At 36.3% G+C, this 23906-nt stretch overlaps 1 protein-coding gene across 2 annotated transcripts in view; it reads right to left on the bottom strand.

The window, feature by feature from the left end:
* Positions 1 to 36: 36 nt before the first annotated feature.
* G3BP1 (G3BP stress granule assembly factor 1) overlaps positions 37 to 23906 on the bottom strand; it is a 34196-nt gene continuing 10326 nt past the window's right edge. For both annotated transcript variants that reach the window (XM_074360955.1, XM_074360956.1), the window contains exons 2-12: positions 19934 to 20046; positions 17757 to 17838; positions 17097 to 17270; positions 14836 to 14926; positions 13798 to 13891; positions 12304 to 12505; positions 10938 to 11039; positions 10605 to 10716; positions 10244 to 10372; positions 9752 to 9861; positions 37 to 7171 (exon numbers count right to left, since the gene is read on the bottom strand). In XM_074360955.1, coding sequence (XP_074217056.1) covers positions 6965 to 7171; positions 9752 to 9861; positions 10244 to 10372; positions 10605 to 10716; positions 10938 to 11039; positions 12304 to 12505; positions 13798 to 13891; positions 14836 to 14926; positions 17097 to 17270; positions 17757 to 17838; positions 19934 to 20028 — 1398 coding nt within the window. In that variant the 5' untranslated portion in view covers positions 20029 to 20046 and the 3' untranslated portion in view covers positions 37 to 6964. The remainder of the gene's footprint in view (positions 7172 to 9751; positions 9862 to 10243; positions 10373 to 10604; positions 10717 to 10937; positions 11040 to 12303; positions 12506 to 13797; positions 13892 to 14835; positions 14927 to 17096; positions 17271 to 17756; positions 17839 to 19933; positions 20047 to 23906) is intronic.

Below are 23906 nucleotides of genomic sequence, written 5' to 3'. Positions count from 1 at the left end.
ATATCACCTGGAAAACATCATTTCACTTGACAAGGCTTTATGCTGTTCATTCAAGACATATTTATTGATAGGTGCTATGGGAGATACAAAGATGACTCGGACACAGACCCTGCCCGTAAGGAGCTTACAGTCTAGTAGGGGAGATAGAACACAAACATGGGATACACGATCAGAGCTAGGTTTCAGTAAGATGAGTCTAATACTGTGTAGAAAGTAGGCTGGGGAGAGGTAAAGGCAGGAGAGGCCACTACATTATGTAGGTGAGCGGGAAAGAGATGCCAAAGACCTGAGGTAGAACTGACAGGACTTAGCTAGAGACTGGATGTGGGAGGAAGCAAACGGAAGCAGGTGATGTAGACTCACAGCACGGGTGATGACAAACTGAGAACAAAGGACGAGGTCTGTGAAACGAAATGAAACTTGGCACGTATAGGTCTTGTGCACAGAAACGAAGTACCCCAGATATACTGGGCACAATCAGAAAGAAAGAGCTAACTACCCAGACCAGGGATGGAAGTACCTCACAATGACCAATGACTTCCTCCCTTTGCCCACCCCTCAAAATTTCCCAACAATCCCCTCCACTCCAAAACGCCATAGTGACTAAAAGCTACTGCAGTAAGTCTGATCTCTAGGCATGCCTCCTGTGAGAATATAAACCGAAATACACTGATTTATTCAACTCAATGAGTCACCACTTAAGCACGCCTCTGTGCAAGTCACTGTGCCTCCTGGAGGAACACAGATGAATTCTCCAGTCCTTGTCCTCTAGGAGCTTATGGTCTAGTAAGGTAGTAAAACAGACATGCGTCTGTTCTAATTCTAGGTTCAAAGTGTAAGTTATAAGCTATGAGAAAGGTATGAAGTATTCTAGGAACACGTATTTTTAAATGAAGGTTGGGACATCTCACAGGAGGGACGATGTGGAAGGAAAGCAGATGAGAATAAGTTTGTTCCTCGCTTCAAATTCTGGCCAAATCAACCCCTAAAAATGGGCTAGTCACTCCTATAAAAAATCTTTTCTCTCTTAAGGGAGGAAAAAACAAGCTCTGGAACTAGGTCTTGAAAAAAACGTGGCTTTGACTGCAAGAGATGCGGGGGTGAGGGGCAATGCAAATGCAAGTCTACCTTCAGGGAAGACAAGGCACTTTAAGCCACAGAATCAGCAATGCCTGGCTTATTAGAGGATCCGTTAAGTAGCTCAGCATGGCTGGAGCATCCTTCCGTGAAGAACAGCAAAATCACTGGAAAGGAAGATTAGAGCCTGATTCATACATGGTGCTGCAGGCACTGATCAGGGTACATGCCTAAGACCAAATTGCTGCCCCTTAGGAGCTTACAGATATAACAATACAAGGTGGAAAAAGCACCACAATGTACAGAATGCAAAATGCTGAAGGATTCAGGAGAAAATTACAGCTGAGTTTCAGCTATTAACACATTAGGATACCCAATAGCTTTCTGACAGCTAGTAGTAAACCCATCCCTGAGGGGAGCACAAGTTAATGTCCTTATTGACAACAGGCCCTGGTAGAACTGGGCATTAAGACAGTTCTAAGAAAAGAGAGAAAACCTGGGTATGGAAAACGAGCAAGACAAGCAACTGGGTGAGCATATAAAATTTTTGACTCCTTCCCTTTTCTCCCCACATCCTAACCTGTAACAGTTCTGGCTTCCAAGAGCAAACCTAGGGCAGACTGGCAATTCCTGAAGGTGCTCCACGTTACTTCTATAAGCTTATTTGAAACTCTGCACTAATCAATAATTCTACAGGCAGTCTATCTTTTGAAAAATGAAGGCGTACAAATCACCTTAGTCCTTTCCAGCACTAACACTCTACGATTCAAAGAATTCTGAGTCTCTCCTGTTTCTTCTGTTAATAATCAGAATGGGAAAAGAAAAACTTTAAGGCCTTATTCTGACATTTCTCACTGAAAATTATGATTTTTTTTCCATACAACAAGATGATTCCTATTCCATCAGGTAAATTCCACCTCCACCCCTACTCCTCTTCAAAATCCACGATCTACCCATATGATTTTTAACATTATGTGTTCTACATAATCTACTTAAAGTATGCATTGAATCTTTAAAGAAAGGAAGTCCTTTTTTTCTTCACTACTTCCTTGTGTCTTCATTTAAAATCATCATTCTTTATAAAAACATTTCAGAATTTAAACCAAATCTAAAGTCAAACCGGTCATTTCAAAGCTTAGGTGGATTATCAGTAACCAAAGTGGTTAATTACAGCAATAGTTAAAACTTATATCCAGATTAATTAAATAATTACTACCAAAAATAGAGGCAAACTTCCTGTAAGTGGGTTTCTGAGAAATAAATACTTCTTTAAGTAATTCAGTAGTGAATTTTTGGTAAGCATCCCTTAATCCTTAATTTACTTTTTTCAAAACGGGATGCAAGTCCCTTAGGAATCTGCAACAGTGGACATATTGCAAAGTTCTAAACATGTATAGATTTCTGTAACTGGCCAGGTCACATGGTTTATGGGGTAACAGTGGAACTGATTTCCAATACTATTTTCCTCTCACAGGGAACTGAAAAAACTACCAGGTTCAAGTGGAAACTGGAGGAAGGTAGACTGTCCAAGGTTTTAAAAACAAGTCATGCAATCAAAAAGGCGAACAATCTTGATTCTAAGCCAATACAGAAACATAATCAAAACCGAAACCAGCTTAGCCCACCTCTTAATCAGCCTGCTACTCACTTAGGCCATTATGAAAGACTGTTTTATGAAAGCATAAGCAAAGCAGTCTAATTTGAGCATTATCCTGAGCTAGATACACATAGACTAAAAAGACTGTAAATAAAAGTTTACATCTCACATGTGCCACCATTTCTCCTTTAATGTAGTCTACGAAGAGTTCACAATTCTACACTTGGTCCCCAGAACCTCAATACCACAGCAAACAAATACAAATTCCAAAAGGTACTACCTACCTTAAAACCAGAAATCCTCATTTATCTAGTACAACATGGCCATTACTTTCTCAGCAACCTTATCCCACATAAGACATTAAGTTTCTAATACTTTCATTCCTTAAGGTTTCTAAAACATTTCAAGACTAACTCTAATTGTCCACTGCCAATTTATGGTATATTAGGCAGTAACCTAGAACCCCATATTCAAATAAATGTTGAAGTTGCTTCATTCACAAGGTTCAAAACTGTTATACTAAAAAATTCAACAATTATCTCATTTGTGTGCAGTTCCTGTAGAGATTAAGTAGCATAAAAATAAACTTTAATATAAATATTTTTTTAGATCAGTAGATTTGACAAATTCAACCATTTTCTTAAAAGAAATAAGCCACTCAGCAAAAATGGCCTACAAATTTAAAACTTTGATATAGATTCTAACAAACTTTTCTATAAAGTGCCATGTTTTCCACTAATCATTAAACTCTACAAGGGTTTTCAAAGGGATGAAGAAAAGTATCAGAAGATGGCAAGTATAAGTACAAAACACAACTATTAAAAACTCACCTGGGATGATGCTATAATACAAGTTTGTTCATCTTCCACATCTAGATTAAATTGAACTAAATGTGTTATCAAACAGATGAGAAAATCTAGTAAGTCACTGTTACTGTTACCATAGAATCTGCAGATCAAAAGAAGCCCTACAAAATCAATGTTTACTTATCCTGTTTATCCTAAAGGAACAGAGAACAGTAAGTAACCTTGCTTTGAATGTTTCACACCAGTCAAGTCTCTATAGGGTAGTTATTTATCATGGTCATGTCCTGTTCCCTTACTGTGATTTAAATGTAAATACGCAGGCACTATGGTTCTAGAGGAAAAGCATTCAGTTATGAAGGCCAGTCTGCTCCTTGCTACTGGGATGACTTTGAGGCCCAAGTCATTTAACTGCTCTGATGTCACTTCATCTATTGGGGGGGGGGGAGCGGGGGAATGGTACCTAATCCACAGGGTAGTTGTGAAAATTAGTTTTCTAACCTAAAACTAAAGTGCAATTCAACTAACACTGTGGTAGTAACCTACTCACCCAAAAAGCCATATAATTATTTTTGTAGTATCCAATTCACCACTCCCCAGCAACAGCTCAAAAAGCTGAGAACGCAGGAAACACAAGTAAAGCCCAACCTCACTGTAAAAGCAAACAAAAGTATTTTCATATGGCCCAAGACTGATTTATTTTCAACACGTCTTAAAAGACTGAGACCCACTGAACCAAACTAGTCTTACCCAGTTAAAATATTCATGGGTGAAGGGCCTTAAGCTCAGCAGAACAGTATACTGGGTCATTCCTACTGACGACAAATTGTGTTGAATGTGATGAGCTGATGCTGCCTACACAAGACCTGCCCTAACATACTTTACTTTCAATGTGTGAATGTATGTGTATTCTAGGGCGTCACGTTTATTCCATCAGCAACAATGTGAACAATGGCATCGGGATTCCTAATAGTGTTAACCATGATTCCTATTTATAAAGTCCAATGCTATTCAAAACTCCACAATATTCCAATTCTGATAACTTGAAATTACTGAAGCAAACTTTTCTTTTCTGTGATTATGCAAAAGTTCCCTGCAATAAATTACAAGCGTCTAGTATACTGCTACTAACCTGTCCAAATTTAAAACAGACACATTGGTACAAATAAAGTGAGACTATTAATTCCTCACAGCAGATGTCACTGTAATTCCTGAGAGATTTCTACTTGCTAATTTACTTTTCTGAGGCACTATCTCAGAGGAGTGAGTCTTCACCCGAGTTGTCCTACTCCACCACCCTGCCCACCATGAATTACAGGAGTAGGGATATACAAGCTCTCAATGGGGTTGCTTCATTTCACAGAACATTTGGCATCGCTGGCCCCCACCCACTAAATGCCAGAAGCAGTGTGTGCATCTCCCTCCAACGCAGCCCCTAATCTCACATATCCCTAACTGTCCTCCAGGATATAGCACAACAGCCCCAAGTTGAGAAACACTGCATCTCGTTAGTACCCTTAATGCTCTGAGAAGGAAGAACTTCTATTTTAAATTGCATGGTTAGTGTTCACTTACAAAAAAAAATTTCAGGTTATCCATAATTTAACACCTAACAGTTACCACAAGTTATTTTCTTTCAAAAACAACTCAGGCTAAGTTTTCTTCTTTCCACCACAAGCTTAATATAAGCTACAAAAGTACAAGCTGAATTTCTTCCAATTATCCCTGGCCTGGGTCAAATGAAGAGGTTACCAGTTAGTAATTTAAACTGATCCAAAAAACAGCTATGTGATTCAGTTATGTAAATTTCTTTATGTAAAGGGGATGTTGCCAATTTTCAAATATTTGAGGTACTGAGGACCAATTGATAACATCAAACTTCACTTTAGTTTAAGACTACACTTTTCAGCAAACCCAGTTTCCCAGTAACAGCAAAACAAACAAAACATTCCCTATTCCTACTCATATACTATCCTCAAACAGTCCTAAAGGTGAATACTGTTAAGAAGAAAATAAATAAGTTAAATTTGACAACTTCATCGCCCTTCAATTAGTAATGACAAGTCATCACACAAAGGCTTGCTTCACAAATGTATAAACAAAATCTTCACCCACCTCACACACAGCACTCAACAGTAACATGCTATATGCAAAGCGAGTGTTAGTCTATGTTGCCAGATTAAATTTTCTTCCAGAAACATTTTAATAAAAATTGGCCATTTCCAAGTAACACCCACTGCATCCCATCAATAAAAGGAACCATAACAAAATAGAAAATTTACCAAATTGCCATGATTTAAAAAAAAAAAAACTTGAGCACATCTGTGAAGTCCAGTATTAAAGTCACACTCTTTCTAATGGGCTACGATTAGGACTTTGAATAGATATTGAAATAAAACTCAATACAAATGCTGAACTATTCAGGACAAAGGACCTCTACAGAAGCATCTGTTCTGAAAGGCATTCCAGTTTGAGACTTAATTTCAGAATAAGGCATAATAAATGAACAGAAGACATACAGGGTGAAAGAGGGATTCTGCAATTCCCAACATACTCTGAACCTGACAGAACAAATCTAGGGTTTTTTTTTTTTTTTTATTATCTTTCTTTAAACAATTGCCAAGACTGGAATCAAAGATAAATAGAAGGCACAACAGTTTTGCTCCGGTTTTGGGTTATTCAGACTTCAAAAAAATTTTTTTTTGTGTTTTTCCTTTTTTTACAAACAAATTAAACATGAAAAAACTCTACTTCAAAAAAAAAAAACCTAACAGTTCAAGAAAAGCCTATCAGTTGCATTCTAGACATTTAAAACCTAACTCACAATTTAAATTTCAATGGTAAAAACAGTAGGTTTTAGAATTGTTTTGTGACCACATAGAAGTAAAAAAAAAACTCCACTAATACCTTTTATTCAGTTTTTAACCATACCAGTGAGAATCAACAAAATTGTCAATTTTTCCAATGGCAATTGCTCCATACCAGAAGGTAGTCATGACTCTCAAAGAAGAAATAATTTGGGTTTTTTCTGCCTTCAAAATGTTTATCAAATCCTGTTATTCTCACAGGCTTTTGAAACACGTAGAAAATAAGTAAGAAATATTCCAATGAATGAAACATACCAAATGTCAGTAATAAGCAAGACACATTCCTTTGGGGAAATGGCTGTTTAAAAAAAAAAAAAAAATCCAGTCTGTATACGCAAATAAAGCAAGGAAATTCAGTCTTTTTTTTCTTCTTTAAAAATCTGTTTTTCCTAAAATATCATTCCACAAAATTGGAAGTGAAGGATTTAAAGGTGAGGAGAGGGAAGGGAGGGCGGGAAGGAGCACACACCATTTTAACACAAAAAGTAAAATTGTACAAACTGAAGCAGTTTATAATAGACTAGGGTCATATTCCAAGATACCAAAGGTTGGCTGAAGAAATTCACCATTTGGAAGGAGCTAGGATTTGTACTGCTGTGTGAAAATCAGTGAAGAGGAATTCACTGCCTTGGAGCCAGGCCCCGTCCCACTCCAAATCCTGGTTTCTGCACCATGCCTCCACGGGGTGGGCCTCTCATTCCACCACCCAGCCCACCTCGAGGGCCTCCAGGTCCCCGCAGGCGATTATCTCGACGGTCCCCTTCCCGGGCGGCTCTAGTCTTCTTTTCTTCCACATTCAGGCGAACCTCACCTCTGAACATGATGGGCTGTAAGAATCAAGGTGAGCAGATTTACACAGAGGGCTTATGGACCACTGACTATCAAAGAGGAAACAAAGCTATTTTAAAGAACCAGCAGCGTACAAATCAGCTACATCTTCACAGTTCCATCTCTGTCTCAAACGCAGAACACGTAACTTTCCCATTGACAAATACACGGAAATGCAGTTAGGTATGCAACCTATTTAAAAAAACTCAAATTAAACAACACAGCAGCATAAGTTGTTTTCACTGTATTTATTAAAGCAAATCTTATATTCCTTTAAAATTATATAAATAGAATAATATAAATAAAAATTGCCACCTTTTCCATGGATTTGGAGGCTTAGAATAAAATCCCATCATCACCAAATGTGGAATGATGGTGCTGCGCATATTTCTGCAAAGTACATACATGTTTCAAAAACATCACAAACTTCATCTAAATATAACTTTAACAAAATGCTATCTAACTTAATAGAATCTTGAAAAATACTTAAGATAATAAACATATCAGATCTTAGCAAAGAAAAAGAAGATACACCCACACTAAGTCTTAGGCCTTCTTTTTCACCAACAGAGCTAAAGTAGACAACAAAGGGGGTTCTCAAGGTTCCAATGAACTTGATTTATACTCCATGCTGGCATTCACTGCTTTTCTAACTGAAATATTTTTTTAAATAAAGATTCAACAGTTCTTACTATGCACAAATGTTCTAGATGCTTGACATTTGTTATCTCATTTAATCTTCATTAACAACCCCTTGAGAGCTATCATTACACCTAGTTTATAGAGACCAGCAAACTATGGGCCAGGGAGGTTAAGTAACTTAGACCACATGGGTCACAATGCTAGGGACTGATTTAAGAGCAATGTAAACCAAGGTGTCCTGACAGGGAAGTGTAAGCTCTGAACCACTATGCCACACACACAGCATGTCAAACACCACACAGCACGTCAAACACGACTGCTCATATGTGGGCTATTTCTGGGCTCATAAAAAATTACTGAAGGGAGTATGGTAGATTTCTACCAATACCGTGGGATGAGGGAAAGGCAAGCTACATTTGAGGTTTCCAAAGCCCACATCAGTAATCTGAAAGCACACGTGAGGAAAAGCTTACGTGGTGGGGGTGGAGCCAGGGAGCCTCTTTTGAGCTCCAAGTCTAAATTACATTTTTAATTCTAATTACTTAAATGTATACATTTATAAATACATATTTTAACAAATATTCACATATATTTTATATACACATTATATAAATCACACAACACTAATGTGAAGCACTGTTCTAGATAAAATGGGAAAAATAAAATCATTTCAAGTCTGAAAAATAAGAGGTTAGGATTGGAAGTGTTTAAAAGGCAGTTATTGAAGACATCTCTGAGGAGGTATCACAAAGACAGAAGCAATCTAAATGAAAAAAAGTGCCAGGCATACTTAAAACAGTCCCTCTCTGAGGAACTTGACCTCAACAATTCTTAAGCATAATGATGCCATGACTTACCCACATGCATTAAATGAAACAAACCCCCATCCTGGATAATTAACTAGGAAGCCAATTATCAGGTCTGACCTCGTCTGGCCAATTGGGAATATCATCCCATCTAAGACTATAAAATTCAAGGATGCACCAAAAAGTGGTCTCTGGATCTACTGCACGCTCAATGGTAGATTTATCCACAAAGCCTACTGAACTTTTCTAGGTTCAGTACTCTGTCCTGGGTGAGATAACCCACTATTATCTCCTCATTCCTGTTTTGCAGGAGATGCTTCACAAAGATAATGGTCAAACAGTTTGATACATAATGCACATTTGTAGATTAAGGCTCACTTAAATGTTATGACAACATTAAACATTGTGGCATATCTATTAACACTCTGAGGAACATTGGAGGTTTTGGAGAGTCTCCGGGAAATAAAGATCTACACCATTTCTGTAACATGGTTAATAACATCTGTAGTTTTAATTTGCAGACACTGAAAGCAGATTAGTGGTTGCCAAGGGCTGGGGAGAGGATATGGGAAGGGACCGCTTAAAGGATAAGGGGCTTACTATGGATGAAAATGTTTTGCAACTAGATACGTGATAGTTGCACAACAATCTGTATTAAACGCCACTGAACTGTACATTTTAAAAGTTAATTTTGCTATGTGAATTTCACCTCAACTGAAAAAAGTGAGGTCTTAAAAATCCCACATCCATCTCACTAAATTAACAGTACTTACACTTTTGTTCTTCCCTTCTACTACTATTGCTACAAAGTGTTTTTCAACTAACGAAAGATGTGGGGGAAGGGAAGGGCCCTTTTAAGAACATAGTAATTGTGTTAGTACAAAAAACTGTCATTGTACAAATCCCTCTATTATTAGAGAAAGTACTCGTAACATCAAAAACTCGGTTACTTAAGACAGCAGTTTTGTTTTTTTAAATTCCCAGGCAGTGATGGGAAATATTACCCCAACATGCTGGAATAAATTGCACTTTATATATATAAGACATAATTTTAATTTTTAAGAATGAATACATTAAAAGAGCAAAGATACATTCTTATTTTTAACAAAATCAAGATGAAAAGCTGCTTACCCTGTTGCTAAGGACCTTCTGAACAGGCTCCGAGTCATCAAACACAACAAACCCAAAATTGGGCAACTTCCCGCCGCTGTTAATGCGCAGCTCCACCACATTCCCATAATCTGCAAGTGAAACACAATTCTCAAATAACTCAGAACATTCCATCTAAACGTTACATGCACACTGTCCAAAATGACAGCCACCAGTCAGTCCCATGCGGCTACAGAGAACCTGAATGCGGCTAATCCAAAGTAAGATGCGCCCCAGGTACAAAATTCACCCCGGACTTCAGACTCAGCACAGCCACAGGCAACAAAGCTCATGCTTCCAGAAGTTGAGATGTTTTAGATACACGAGATTAAATAAAATATTAGATTATTCAGTTTCTTTTTACCTTTTAAGAATGTCACTAGAAAACTTAAAATTACCTATGTGGCTCATTTTCTACTTCTACTGGACAGCTCTGTATTAGATGAATTTAGCATTTAAAACTCAATAACCTACTTTGAAAAAAATCTTTAAGCTCTGATTTGTCCACCTCATGAGGCAGGTTGCCAATGAAGAGCTGGTGACTGTCAGGGTGTCTCACGATTCTTCGCGGTTCAGCATCACCTTGCTCACCAGCCTCACGGACTGAAGAGGAAACAAAAACAGCAATGAATTGGAAGAGAAACAAGACACCTCTCAGTAACTGCTCCATTCAATACTTTTTTCTCTAATGCTCAATACAGATAATTACATCAGTTCCACTATATAGACACATATATACATTTTTTAATCTAAGTACACAAATATCAACTGTCCTCCAACAAGCTCTCACCCTCAACATCCCCAAACTAGAGAAGCCATCCTTCTTAGCTCTCACCTGGTCTAGGTCCCCTCTGGGGAGGAACATTTATTCTCTGTTCTCGAACTCGTTGATCCCTCTGAGGCCTCTGCGGTGGAATCTGAGACTCAGGCTTAGACTCCGGACGAGGCTAAAAAATTTATACATTAACTTTTGTGTAAAAGCAAAGCAAGTTTAGTTTTTTTCTTGTGAAGTTTCCTAGCTAACAGTAATGCTTACACTAGAAAATGACAATTCTGTCACAAAAAAAAATAAATAAAAGCCACCTTGTACCCTTCACTAAATAACTGAAACCACGTTACATGAAAATACAAGTAAATTTGCCTAATATGAGCTTAATCAGAAACTCACCTGTGAAGCCGGGACTTTAACAACATGAGGTGGTATCCCAGTAACTGGGACAGCTCCACTGGGTGGAAGGTTCTTACTGGTCACAGATGCCCAAGAAAAGGTCTAAGGGAACCACAACAATATTAGCTGATTATATCATTATCAAAACAACATGAAAGCTATTAGCTTTTGATTTCTTGTACATAATATACACATATTTTCATAGGCAAGATGGAATTTTTAAGTAACTTGACATTCCTTCCTCCCCACTTTCAAATTTAGTACAAATACCCCTTAAGACTAGTTATCAAGTATCAGCAAAATACAGCTGACGGTCTAAGAAGCTACTTATACTCCACTCAATTTCAAGTTTGTGAATCAAAGAAAATTTCTCTTTCCAAAACCTCTGATTCTCTTGAACTCTATATAGCATAAACACTGACCCAATTACACCAACTTTAGAATTATCTAGAATATGTTTTCAAGCCATATCAAAACCACCAAATTCTGTTATTTACTTCTTAATTATCTTATCTCCATCTCCAATGCCAGGACTTTAATCCAAGATATCATTACCTCTCTCCAGGAATACTATAATTAAGCCACCTAACCTGTCATAGAATCTCAATCCAGACAATTTACCTTTCCACTTGCAAGCTGAGGTCAATTCACTATTTCTCTTTCCTGCTCACCTATGAAAGCTTCCAGAGACCAAGAACCCTATTTACTTTACCAACAGTTCCTCTACTTAGAACGATGGCAAGTGAATTAACCGTCAGGATAAAAGGCATTAGAAGAACCCTGGTCCCTTAAATACGGCACTAAAACATTCCTTCATGGAGTATCAAATGTAAAAGGTTCTGTGAGTACAGCTGACATCATCCTGATGTGATTCAGGGAGAGTCACTGAAAAGCTTCAAACTTTTGAAATCATGGATTCTAATTTGGAAAGTAGTTATATTTCAACAATGTTTCCACTTCTACTATTAAGTTATCCTCAATTGGATTTTACAGAAAAGAGCATGAAAAAAATCTGTTGTACCATGTTATTTTTTAAAAACACAGTCACTTGTTTCTTATAACAAGCACATAATAATTTGCAACTTCTAAGAGGAAATATTAAAAAGATGAGGGGTTTGTTGATATGGTGATAAAACAGCACCTGAAATTACTGGTCTAAAAAGTATTCAAAGCTTCCTTACAAGAGGGAAAAAAATTACTTTTGATTTGATAAAGCAATATGTATCTTACTTCTTTCTGAGGCATGGTCAGTATGTAAGAAATTTCCCTCAACAACCAACATGAAAATGCACCTACAAAAGTCAACAACAAAAGAGATTTTTAAAAATAGACTGGAATAGAATAAGAATGAAGACACACTGCATACTCTCAAGTCCTCCTGCACGGTCTGGGCTGCGTCTGCAGGTGCTGGAGAAGAGCTCTTCTGAGCCTCCTCAGGAGGACTTTCTTCCAACACTGGCTCAGACTTTTCCTCTTGGACTTCAGAAACAGGTTCCTGTTCCGGTTCTGGTTCAGGATCAGGCTCTGGTTCAGCAACAGGTTCTTCTAAATGTTCTTCTAAGTCATTGCTGTCACAGTAAAATTTGAGAAATATCATTCTGCCTCCATTGATTAAGCAAGAAATTCACAAGTATTTAACTATAGAGATCTGAACCTAAAATTAGCCCCTCCCCCACCAAAAAAGATCTAAGAATTCCATATCTGAGTATTAAAACAAGATAACTTATTAGAAAAACCCTCAATGAGCAATCTTACCTGCAGTCAGACTTGCTAAATTCTGATTAAGCAAATACATCAAACAGATCAAAATGAACCAAACCCGTGTTTCTCCGTTAGAATCCCCAAACTATTACAATTTACCTACGACATATAACAAAATTCTAATAGGCTGTGGGGAGGCGGGAAAAGGGGAGTTGTTTAATAGGTACAGTTTCAGTTTTGCAAGATGATAAGTTCTAGTGATCTGTTGCACAATCGTGTGCAAATACTTAACACTACTATAAAGTACACTTAAAAATGGTTAAGGTAAATTTTATGTTACGGGGTTTTCACTACCAAAACAATCTCTCACAATAAACATACACAGAATTTTGGAGAAAAAAAGACATCAGTGATGATTCAGAACAGTTCTTAAACTTCCACATAAGTCACAGGAAATGTCTGTTAAAGCTGTAAGTGTATTCCCCTCTGAAATTCTAATGTGGTAGGTTTGTGGTAGGACAACAAATCTTCATTTTCAAGGAGCAACCCACGTGAGTAATGTATTCAGTCCAACACCACAACTTGAGAAACATCTGAACGTATCCTTTAAGCACTGAATACTAATATTCACACTGGGCACCAAGTAAATAATTCATTTCATTACTACCAAACATTTCTGTTCCGGTTACAGATTAAAAAAAAAAAAAAGGAAAAAAACACCTTAACATACACAGTCACACATTTGTTTTCTGGGCTAATAAATAAAATTCTTTATTGCTATTTAACTCATGTCTGAATTTCTGCCTGTTTCTGCCTAAATCCTTGTGCACGTTATAGTCCTCCCAAAGCACTTAATGCAATGCCTTGGTATGTTAAAAACTTGATAAATCCTAAATCTATTTTTCCACTTATGGCCAAGAAAAAAACTAAACCACAAAGTGACTGCTGGATACTATTTAAGTAGTCCTCAGAGTACAATCTACATTAAACAAGTTATATATTTATGTTAGCTCAGAGACCAAAAGCCAAATCTTTCTTCTGGGAAATTATCATTATTTTCTGAGACTTCTGAGCATTATGGCTGCCCTCCAACAAAGACAAAGACTAAACAACCTGAATTCTCAGGCAGCTCTGGACAAAGGAACAAAGTTTTCCTCACCTGACAGTTTGATCATAGAAAGTTCCAGAATCATCAGGGACCACCTCAGGTGTCTGCTGTCTTTCTTCAGGTTCTTCCACTTCTTCTTCAGATTCTAAATGAGAAAAGAAATTTAAAGTGATGTGTACTTACTTATTTACAAACATACTCTCACAACGCTCATCACTATCAAAAAGGCAATGAAATAGGAAAAGTACACATACATAAAAAAGTAAAGAGAACAGGTCAATTGGGTAAAATTGTGACATGGGTTTTAAGGACAGAAATAAAGCTACTGTAGTGTTTGGGTTAAAAACATAGTCTGAGGTCACAATGCCAGTAACCCAGCTCTACCACCTAACTAGCTATATTACATTAGCAAATTCTGTGCATCTCAATGCCCTAATTTATTAAATGGGAACAACAGTACCTAAAGTACTTATCCGTAAAGCTGCTGTATTAACACAATAAACAGAAAGCACTCAGTCTTGTCCCAGCCATACGGAAAACACTAAAACGCTAATTACTCTTAAATGTTTAGAGACATCTCTCCATGGGTCTCTTGTGTTTCTGCACAGCTTACAGCTGAGGCAATGGCTACCCTTTGTTCTAGACTATCTTTTAAGAACATTTACACAGCAAACAGCCTCAAGAAGTGTCTCCCTCCAGAACAAAAGGCAGGCATGGCTGCTGGCCATCACAATATTTCCATTTCTTTAACTTACAGTTCTATCCTTGTAATACACCCCACATTGCAATGCAGGCAAGTATCATGTAACTTCTTCAGTGTCCCATGGAAACTGGCAAAAAAATGTTACTATTGTTGCTGTGAGTACAACCTGTCTACTTCTGACTTAGGAGTTTTATGTCTTCTACCAGTATCAGTGAACCAGGCTAACCTGTTAGCTTCAGGTAGGTTAAAAAATCTCAAAGCCTTCCTATGTCTTGACAATCAGAAGTTACTAATGAAAAACAGAGAGAATTATGAAAATCAAGAAACCTATACTCTTCAGGTCAACCTGAGGCCATCAAAAAAAAAAATTTAGACAAGTTACTTACCCTCCTGAGGCTCAGTGACAAAGCCACCAAAGACCTCATCTTGGTATCTGAAGATATCATTGTGAACATAGAACTTATTTGCAACAGAGCCCTGTAATGCCAACAAAACGGTTTCATTTATTCGGCAGACTTTTAAAAAGCCAAATCACCCTACACCATGGTTCCCAAGTGAAGGCAGTATTGCCCAGTCCAGGAGACATGTGGCAATATCTGAAGACATTTTAATTTTAGGTTTCCCATCGGGAGTACAACTGACAACTACTGAGTAGAGGGCAGGGATGCTGCTATAAACATCCTACATTGCACAGGACAACCTCCACCACAAAAAATTATCCAGCCCAAAATGTTAACAGGGCCAATGCTGAAAAAACTCGGCTCTACTAAGGCTGTTAAAAACTACATTCGAGTAGAGTGCTTAAAATACCACCGGATAAATATCTAAAAGTTGATAAAGCTCTAAATATTTAAGATGCCACAGCCCACACTTCGAATAATTTCTTCAACAATAAATACGTATTACCAACTGCAGCAGAAATTCAAAAATTCCCTAAATCTGTATCCAATACTGACACAAGCAATCACGGGTGGTGTAGCTGAAAAGGTTTGTCTATGGGAGGTGCAAGACACACCTAAATCTAAATCCAACTATGTCATTTACCAGATATTCAATTTCTAAGGCACTTTCTTCATCTATAGAATGAGACACCAACTTATACCTTAGAGTTTTGAGAACTGAGACAGTTTATATGACAATGTATTATACTAAGGTAATGTTAGAATCTTCCTCTTTAAAGGAAAAAGAACTACAAGTAAACTTAGCAATTATCCCATGATTACTTGAATATTTAGAAGTTCATCAACAATTTTAACACTACAGATAATCTAAGTCTTCCTCTAAAAATCTTGACTAAAATGACTTCGTGTAATTTTTCACACTGACAGTTGAGTTATTTTATATTCAAACAGTAAAGTGATAGAGGTTTTACACTTACTATCCTTCAACAGAAAATTATCTTAAGGGTAATGCTGGAGAAAACACTGAATCAGTAAGTCCTCATGGAGCCCCTTCCTTGTCCTCATGCAGACAGGCTTCCTGACTGTGTTCAGTCTAGACAAGCCAGGAAGACAGTACAAATGCAACTGAGCAACATAAACCTTCTGCCCTTTCATGGTAAACATAATAACTAAAAAAACAGGGCTCCTTGAAGAAATAGCTGACCCCAGACCTTGGGTTGGGGCAGGAGCAGAGAGTGTAAGATGAGCCTGATGCATTTTGTGCCACAAAGTGCTCCCCACCTCTCACCCTCTCCATGCGAAAAAAATCAAACAAAAAACCAAAACCAAAAAAACCAGAAACCAGCTCAAAGGAGCTCGCACTTAGCAGATCTGGGACATGTGAGACATCTATATAAAGTTAGTAATTCATTAAATCCATTAAATAAACAAAGACCCCATGACAGATAGAAGAAAAGGCAAAGTTCTTTACAAAGAATGCCAACTAATAAATATAGAATGAAAGAACCATCAAAGTAGCAGCTGATTCTGGCAAGTATCAGTGAATGCTAAAGAGTGCCTACAAGCGTGATGAAGAACAGAGTATGTGCACAGTCTCAAAGACTGACCCACAATTTACTTATTAATGAGGAAAGTAAAAATACTAATAGACTAAATGACATCAAGAGCCTAATATGAGGTACAAAAGACATAACCTAAACCTAACCACAAGGAAGTATCAGATAATTCAAACTGAGCCATTCTACACAGAAACTTGTGTCCTCTTTAAACATGTGAACACCTTGAAAACCAAGATTAATGAATTAAAGCAGATTAAAGGAGCTTCAATAGAAAACACAGCTATGAACAACATGTAAGCCTAGACTGAATCTCGCACAAGAGGAAAAAAATTACTATAAAGATTATTATTGGGACAACTACCAAAATTTAAATATGGACTGCAGATGGATAATGGTATTGTATCAATACTTCCTGAACCTGGTAACTATACTATGGTATGGAAGGCAGTTCCTTACTCTTAGGAAATGCTCACTTGAGTATCTGAGGATAACTAGGTATCATATCTCCAACTTCTCAAAAGGTTTAGAATTAAAAATGACAGGTAAGTAGAAAAAGAATTATAAACAAGCGGGCAAATGTTGACAGTGGCTCTAGGTCAGATATATGTAGGAATTACTACAGTACTATTATTGCAACTTTTCTGTAAATTTACAGTTTCAAACCGTTCATTGTTTCTTTGTTCATACCTCAGGAGCAAGGACAAAAGTCTGCATGAATCTCCTCAAAGCCTGGTTGTTATTAGAGAGCAAGCCCATCACCTGGACCACCACGCCATCATTCAGAGTGGCATGAGCATCGACGTGGCGGATCTTAGTGTGGCAATTGGTGAAGTTTTGTGACATCACTTTCCTATGGATTTCCTAAGGAATTAAGACAAGAGGTAAGGACTCAAAATTTACACAGCCCTCAAGAACAACTAACTTTCTAACACAGCAAACATAGAGAATTTACCTACACATATTCAAATTACAAACTACACGGACCCCACTGTAATTTGTACACTACATTCCCAGTGACCACCTTGAGACTTTTAAAATTACTGTCCTGAATTAATATACCTAAAAATGTTTACAACAGGTGATCCTCATACTAAAACCAATTATCTCCTAACAAAAAAACTTCAAAATATATCATACAAAATGAACAAAAATGACAATATAAGCTCTTCAATGACTATCATATAAATCAAATAGTTACTGAATACCTAAATTTCCAAATAGAAGTTGATCTTCTTCAAATAGATTTGATCTTCAAATATCAATAACTCTATTAAGCATGTATCCACTTCAATTTTATGGGTTATGTTCTAGTTACTTAACAGCTTACATAAAGCTTGTTATGCTTACTTTCTGTCCATAGACCGCATCTGCTGGCTTTCCATTTGAATCCAATCCCCCATGGACATAAGAAGAGTTCTTTCCATAAAATCTGTAAAACAAGAAGATATTTGACATCTTTAAGTATCCTAAGACCACGTATTTACTGTTCATGTTTGGTACCCATCTGCCTCACTGGTACGTTCTTGGAGGCTGGAATGTGTTTCTCTTTTCATCTTTGTATACAAATCATACATCCATCCCCTACATGTCACAGTATTTGCACAATGGGAATGAATTTGGTCAAGGAAGCAGAACATTTCCCCCCTCCCCCCACAAGTCACAAGTTCCAGGTCTCAGGACAATTGTGTTGGGAAGGATTTGGTAGTTCATGTCAGAAAGACCACTTAAAATACAAGCCCTTGCTTTCACTCAAGGGGAAAACAGACAGTTTTGATACAGACGAGGACATCTATATTCTCCACAGATTTGAGAGTCCTTTTATATCTGAGAATACATGTGTTGAATTCCCATTAAAAACCCAGTAACTCAGGCAGATAGATGGGTCTAAGGAGTTTTCCAACAATTTCTGCTGATGCATCAACATGTTCAGACTTAACTCTTCATAGCTTTAATTCATCTATATCCTCAACTACTTCATCTTCATTACAATACTCAATTAGGAAAGTGCCAACCCTATCCTAACCACATACACAGGGGAAATGCCCTAACTCAGGGGATAACCACTATTAGGATTTCTTGATCAGATGAAAAAGTTTTCACATACAAGCTTATTCATGTCATTCTGCATCCTGATTGTACTTTCCTCTGCCCCTCAAAAAGGGACAGATCTGGGCCCATGTAGGTCTCAAATCTACCTTACAACTTTTAAAGTCACTGAGAGGCTGCATGTTAGCCAATCAGTTCATTGCTGGCTAAGCCACCTTTCATTGTACCTTAGAAATTAAATGTGAAAAAAGGATTGTTTGAATCAATAAATAACAACATTGACCAAGAAATATATTAATGTATATGGTTAGTTTCTTTCATCTCCTGCTCCATTTTAAATTCCAAATTTGTCTAACTGCAAAGGGCACAGAATACAATTTTAAGAAAAAATACAACGAAAAGGGAGAAAGAAAAAAAGTTGAGAGACTTATTCTATCACTTTACTAAGTGTGAATACCAACAAATTTTTAACCTCTTAGCATCTTTACCTGTAAAATGAAGTTAGCTCTCCTACAATGCCTTACTAAAAGGTTTTTATAAAGATCAAGAGTAAAAAGGGAAGTGTTCCAGAAATTGTGAAGCCTTAAAAAAAAAATACAAGAGATATTTTACATTTTCAGAGTCAGGACTCAACACAATTTACAAATATTCTTTTACACCTAATAATCACGTGGTATACAATATGCAATCGGCAGAGTACAGAGGAAAAAATAGTTCTGGTCTGACAAATACACATTTTGAAATTTCTAAGAAATATTTTAAGTTCACATATATAGACAAGAGTTTTGTATAATGCAGCATTGTTTGTAGGAGGAATTAATGGAAGTAACTTACATATTCATCATTAAGAGATTAAGTATAAGCTACACCTCTGGAAAATAAAAACTCTGAATACTAAAATTATACTAAAATTAATGTGGTATGTGTACTACCTTTGTAAGATGATTACAGATTTTCAAGTAAAAAAGCTAAAACATAGTATATTAAAAATATTGGCATATACACAGAAAAATTGTTAGCACTGTTTTACTAAAGACTTTCATGTTTATTTCATACATCTGTTTTAATTTACAAGCATAAATCATTTCCACTAAAAAGATACCCAATATTTTAAAGCATACCAACACAAAAGTAAGTCACTACAAGAACAGTCTTATATCTTCAATATGCATTCTTACTAAATTTATGATTCACCAAGAACAGCAAAACAAAAAACGGCAAAAACAAAAGCATAAACATTTTACATTTCCAGGCATTATTTTTCTGATAATGTATAGTTAACAGTCCAGTTTTTAAACATTAGTACATTCTATTTAATATTATTACATAATTTTAACAGTCATCACTTTTCGGTACTTATGTACAAAACACTATAATGCAACAACCCTACAAGGTGCATGATGAATAAGAATCTCAAGCGTAAGCACCTACATAATAAAACACAGAATTAGATGATGCCCAGGAAACAAAAGTTTTACCTGTGTAGCATGTCTGGGGCCTGATTCAGCAGTGTGTAATACTGTCTCACAAATTCCCGCCCGACCAGCAGGGGACTAGGCTTCTCCATAACCATTGCTTTGGTCGATTCAACCTGGGGGAAAAACGTCAAATATGTTCAACCTGAAAGATCCAGTACAAGGGGGAAAAGTGGCAGGGCAGAAGACTGAATCATTTAGCTAAAATCACCTCATGAACTAAAAAGATCATGCCAGCAATTCTTGGGTTTCAAAAGGAATAAACAGTATTAGAACAAACAAAACCCACATACATCAGTGAGATTTTAGACATTCAAATTTACTGCAATCAGATGAATGCTAGAGGAAAAAGTCACTACAAAGAATTAGTCCATCATTATTACCAATATTCAATTTTCTTAAGCTGAATATAAGAACCTCAAAAGTACACAATTCCAATATGCATCCTATCGTAATTTTTCTAAGCTATTAAACTCAAGATCATTTCAACTGTCAGTGGGGTGGGATGGTATAGCTCACTGGTATAGTGCTATGTTCAACCCCCAGTACCACCATTAAAAAGCTAATTAAATAAACCCAACTAACAGTCCCCCCAAAAAGATTGCTCCAGTTGTAACATTACAACATATTTTTATTTATGACAATATTAGATTCAAGGGTGTTAAGTCAATATGTATGCCTTTGACATAAAGGAACATATTATCATATTTTTGGCCAAACTATAGAAATTTAGAGTATCTTTGAAAAAGAAAACACAGAAACTAAAAATTCTAAATATTCTGAGTTTATAACAGGACCAAAAATAAGAAAATAGAACAGGCAAAAGGTAACAAACAAGATGTTTTTAACGCAATAAAAAAATCCCTATGACCTTGAAATTATGACTTTAAAGTTAGTATTGCTGAGTGTTAAGAAAGGCATCTGGAAAAAAAAGGAACCCTCCTACTTTTGGTGGGAATGTAAATTGGTGCGGCCACTATGGAACACAGTATTGAGGTTCCTTAAAAAGCTAAAAATAGAGTTATCACATGATCCAGCAATCCCACTCCTGGGCATATATCCAAAGGAAACTCTTAATTCAAAAAGATACATGCACCCCAGTGTTCACAGCAGCACTATTTACAATAGCCAAGATACAGAAGCAACCTAAATGCCCATCGACAGATGAATGGATAGAGAAGATGTTTTGTGTGTGTGTGCGTGTGCGTGTGCATGTGCGTGTGTGTGGTGGACTCAGCCATTAAAAAAATGAAATAATGCCATTTGCAGCAACATGGATGGACCTAGATATTATTTATATTAAGGGAAGTAAGTCAGAGAAAGACAAATATATATTGCTTATATGTGGTCTAAAAAAAAAAAAAGATAACAAGTGAACTTACTAACAAACTGGAAATAGACTCACATAGAAAACAAACTATAGTTACCAAGGGGAAAGGGGTGAGGGGGACGGATAAATTAGGAGTTTGAGATTAACATATACACACTACTATATATAAAATAAACAAGGACCTACTATATAGCACAGGGAACTGTATTCAGTATCTTGTAATAATCTATAATGGAAAAGAATCTGAAAAAGAATATATATGCATAACTGAATCACTTTGCTGTACATATGAAACTAATACAGCATTTAAATCAACTATACTTCAATAAAAATAAATAAATTTTAAAAATGAAAGGCACCTAGCACACAGTAAGTTCTCAATTACTGTCAGTTATTGTCGGAAAAAAACAAAACAAATTTATGGTTACCAGTGGGGAAAGAGTGGGGGGAGGGATAAGCTGGGAGTCTGGGACTTGCAGATACTGACCACTATACATAAAAGAAACAACAAGGTCCTACTGTATAACATAGGGAACTATATTCAATCTCTTGTAATAGCCTATAATAAAAAGGAATATATATATAACTGAATCACTATGCTGTACTTCAGAAATTAACACATTGTAATAAACCAACTATACTTCAACAAAACAAAACAAAACAAAACCTTTCAAAAAAATATTTGGCAAGGGATAATCCAACTTTTCATTTGAGAAGATAAAATCATTCTGAACTTAAACATAAAAGCAAATGGAGGCATGTGTAATTACAGCATAAAGGGAAAAGGAGAGAAATTTTATTTCAGTCTCCTTAAAGGATGGGCAAAACAGATTGAGTTTGGTTGGTCAACTCTTGCACATACAATGTGTGGAGATGTTTATCTTCACTTACTGCATTTCTGCATTCTTCTTAAATACCTGTCCCATTTACTACCCGTTTCACCAAAATCTAAGAAATTAGACTAAGAACAGCAATCTAACTGCATCATTGATACTGCCATGGAGTCTCATTATAATAATAATTTCGAAGTAATATTTTATCAAATATTACTTCTCACATCCAATCTTCCCATGGAGAATGATGAAAATCCTCTAGGTTATATACCAAAGGTAAGAAAAATAAAAATTTATTCATCAGTCCTAGAACTTCTCCTTTCCCTTTCTTTGAGCTTATCTAGATAATTCATACGAGTTAATGTCAGTCATCTGGGTTTCCTCCAATAGCTTTGCATCCTCCAAAGGCTGACATTCACACTGCCAATACTACATGGTTCACTGAAGTGGAAGCTCCAGCTCCTCAAATCTCTCCTTTAAGCTCTTCTATAACAAATATCAACCAAATTTCCCAATCAGCACAAGGGAAATGGTAGCACTGTTTAAAAATATTCCCATCAATTATAATTTAAAAAAAAGAAAAAGTAATATTCTGTGTGTGTAAATACACATAGCACATTAGTGAAAAGGAACAATATTGCTTAAATGTAAAAAAAAAAAAAAAAAAGACTGATTTCCTAAATTAAAATAGCCAAAGGCTTCTAGAATTTTACATAAGTCACGGTTGGATAAAAATAACATTTTGAAAGAAGGAGACAAGCTTCTTCCTAAGAGTTAAGTTTTTTAAAGACCACTCCTTATGTAACTTTTCTTAGGTAAGCCCCAAAACTTGAGTGTCTGACACATAACAGGAATAAAAACTTTCTTTCATTCAACATTCTCAACACACATGGAGGTTAGAACTTTATGAGCTAAACAGATTTCTAATCATCTATTTGCCACGTTGAACTGTCCAGTTTTCCAGAATTCAGACTGACAGCAGATACAACATTTTTTTTTCAATTACTATGAAAACTAAGCTAAGGTGCTAGAAATCATAAAGTAGTTGCCTAAGAGGGAACAGACTGGAAACGACCCGAGAGAAACTAGCTGGAGGGAGAAATGTTCTTATCTGAGTGATGGTTACCTGCATAAAACCAACTTTTCAAACAGGACCCTTAAATTCTGTAATTTTATTGTTTGTAAAGTATGTCTCACAAAATCAAAATAAAAATGCTTCCACATGAAAAAAAATAATCCTTAAGACACCATAAAATATATTAGAATTATTAATACTGAACCATCCAACAGCACCAGTGACTACAAAATGTTAAGTGAAGATCTTCAGTAATCTAAAATCACACACTGAAAGTTCTGTGAATAACCTTATCTATCTGATGACCATTCTCAGTAACAAAGAAAATGCAGAAAATTTTGGTGATTTGAGCCCAAAATATTTGAGTCTATAAAAGAGACTCAATCCTCATTAGAAAAATTTTATTTGCTAAATCACTTACCTGAAATTTCCATCTTTATTTCTGCCCGAAACATAAAACAGAAGCAATGACAAACATGTAAACTAACATCACATCTTCTGAGAATACATTAATCCCACCCTGGTTCATTAGAACTCTAAATTCTATCAAATCTAAAATAATGAAAGTAAACAAAATCAAATGATGAGGTTCTACCAGTTACTGACCCACTATGACAATTATCAACTATGTATATCAATGAAAAGACATGCTAAAAAGTTCCTAAGATTCTCCCTCATTTATTAAATACTGAAACACTGTCCTTTTAGGAAAGGTTTTACAATTTTGTACATCTATGG

The sequence above is a fragment of the Camelus bactrianus genome, chromosome 3, assembly GCF_048773025.1.
Source record: "Camelus bactrianus isolate YW-2024 breed Bactrian camel chromosome 3, ASM4877302v1, whole genome shotgun sequence".
Lineage (NCBI taxonomy): Eukaryota > Metazoa > Chordata > Mammalia > Artiodactyla > Camelidae > Camelus > Camelus bactrianus.
Note: the sequence above shows the minus strand (reverse complement) of the source record. Positions and strands in the feature narration are given on the sequence as shown.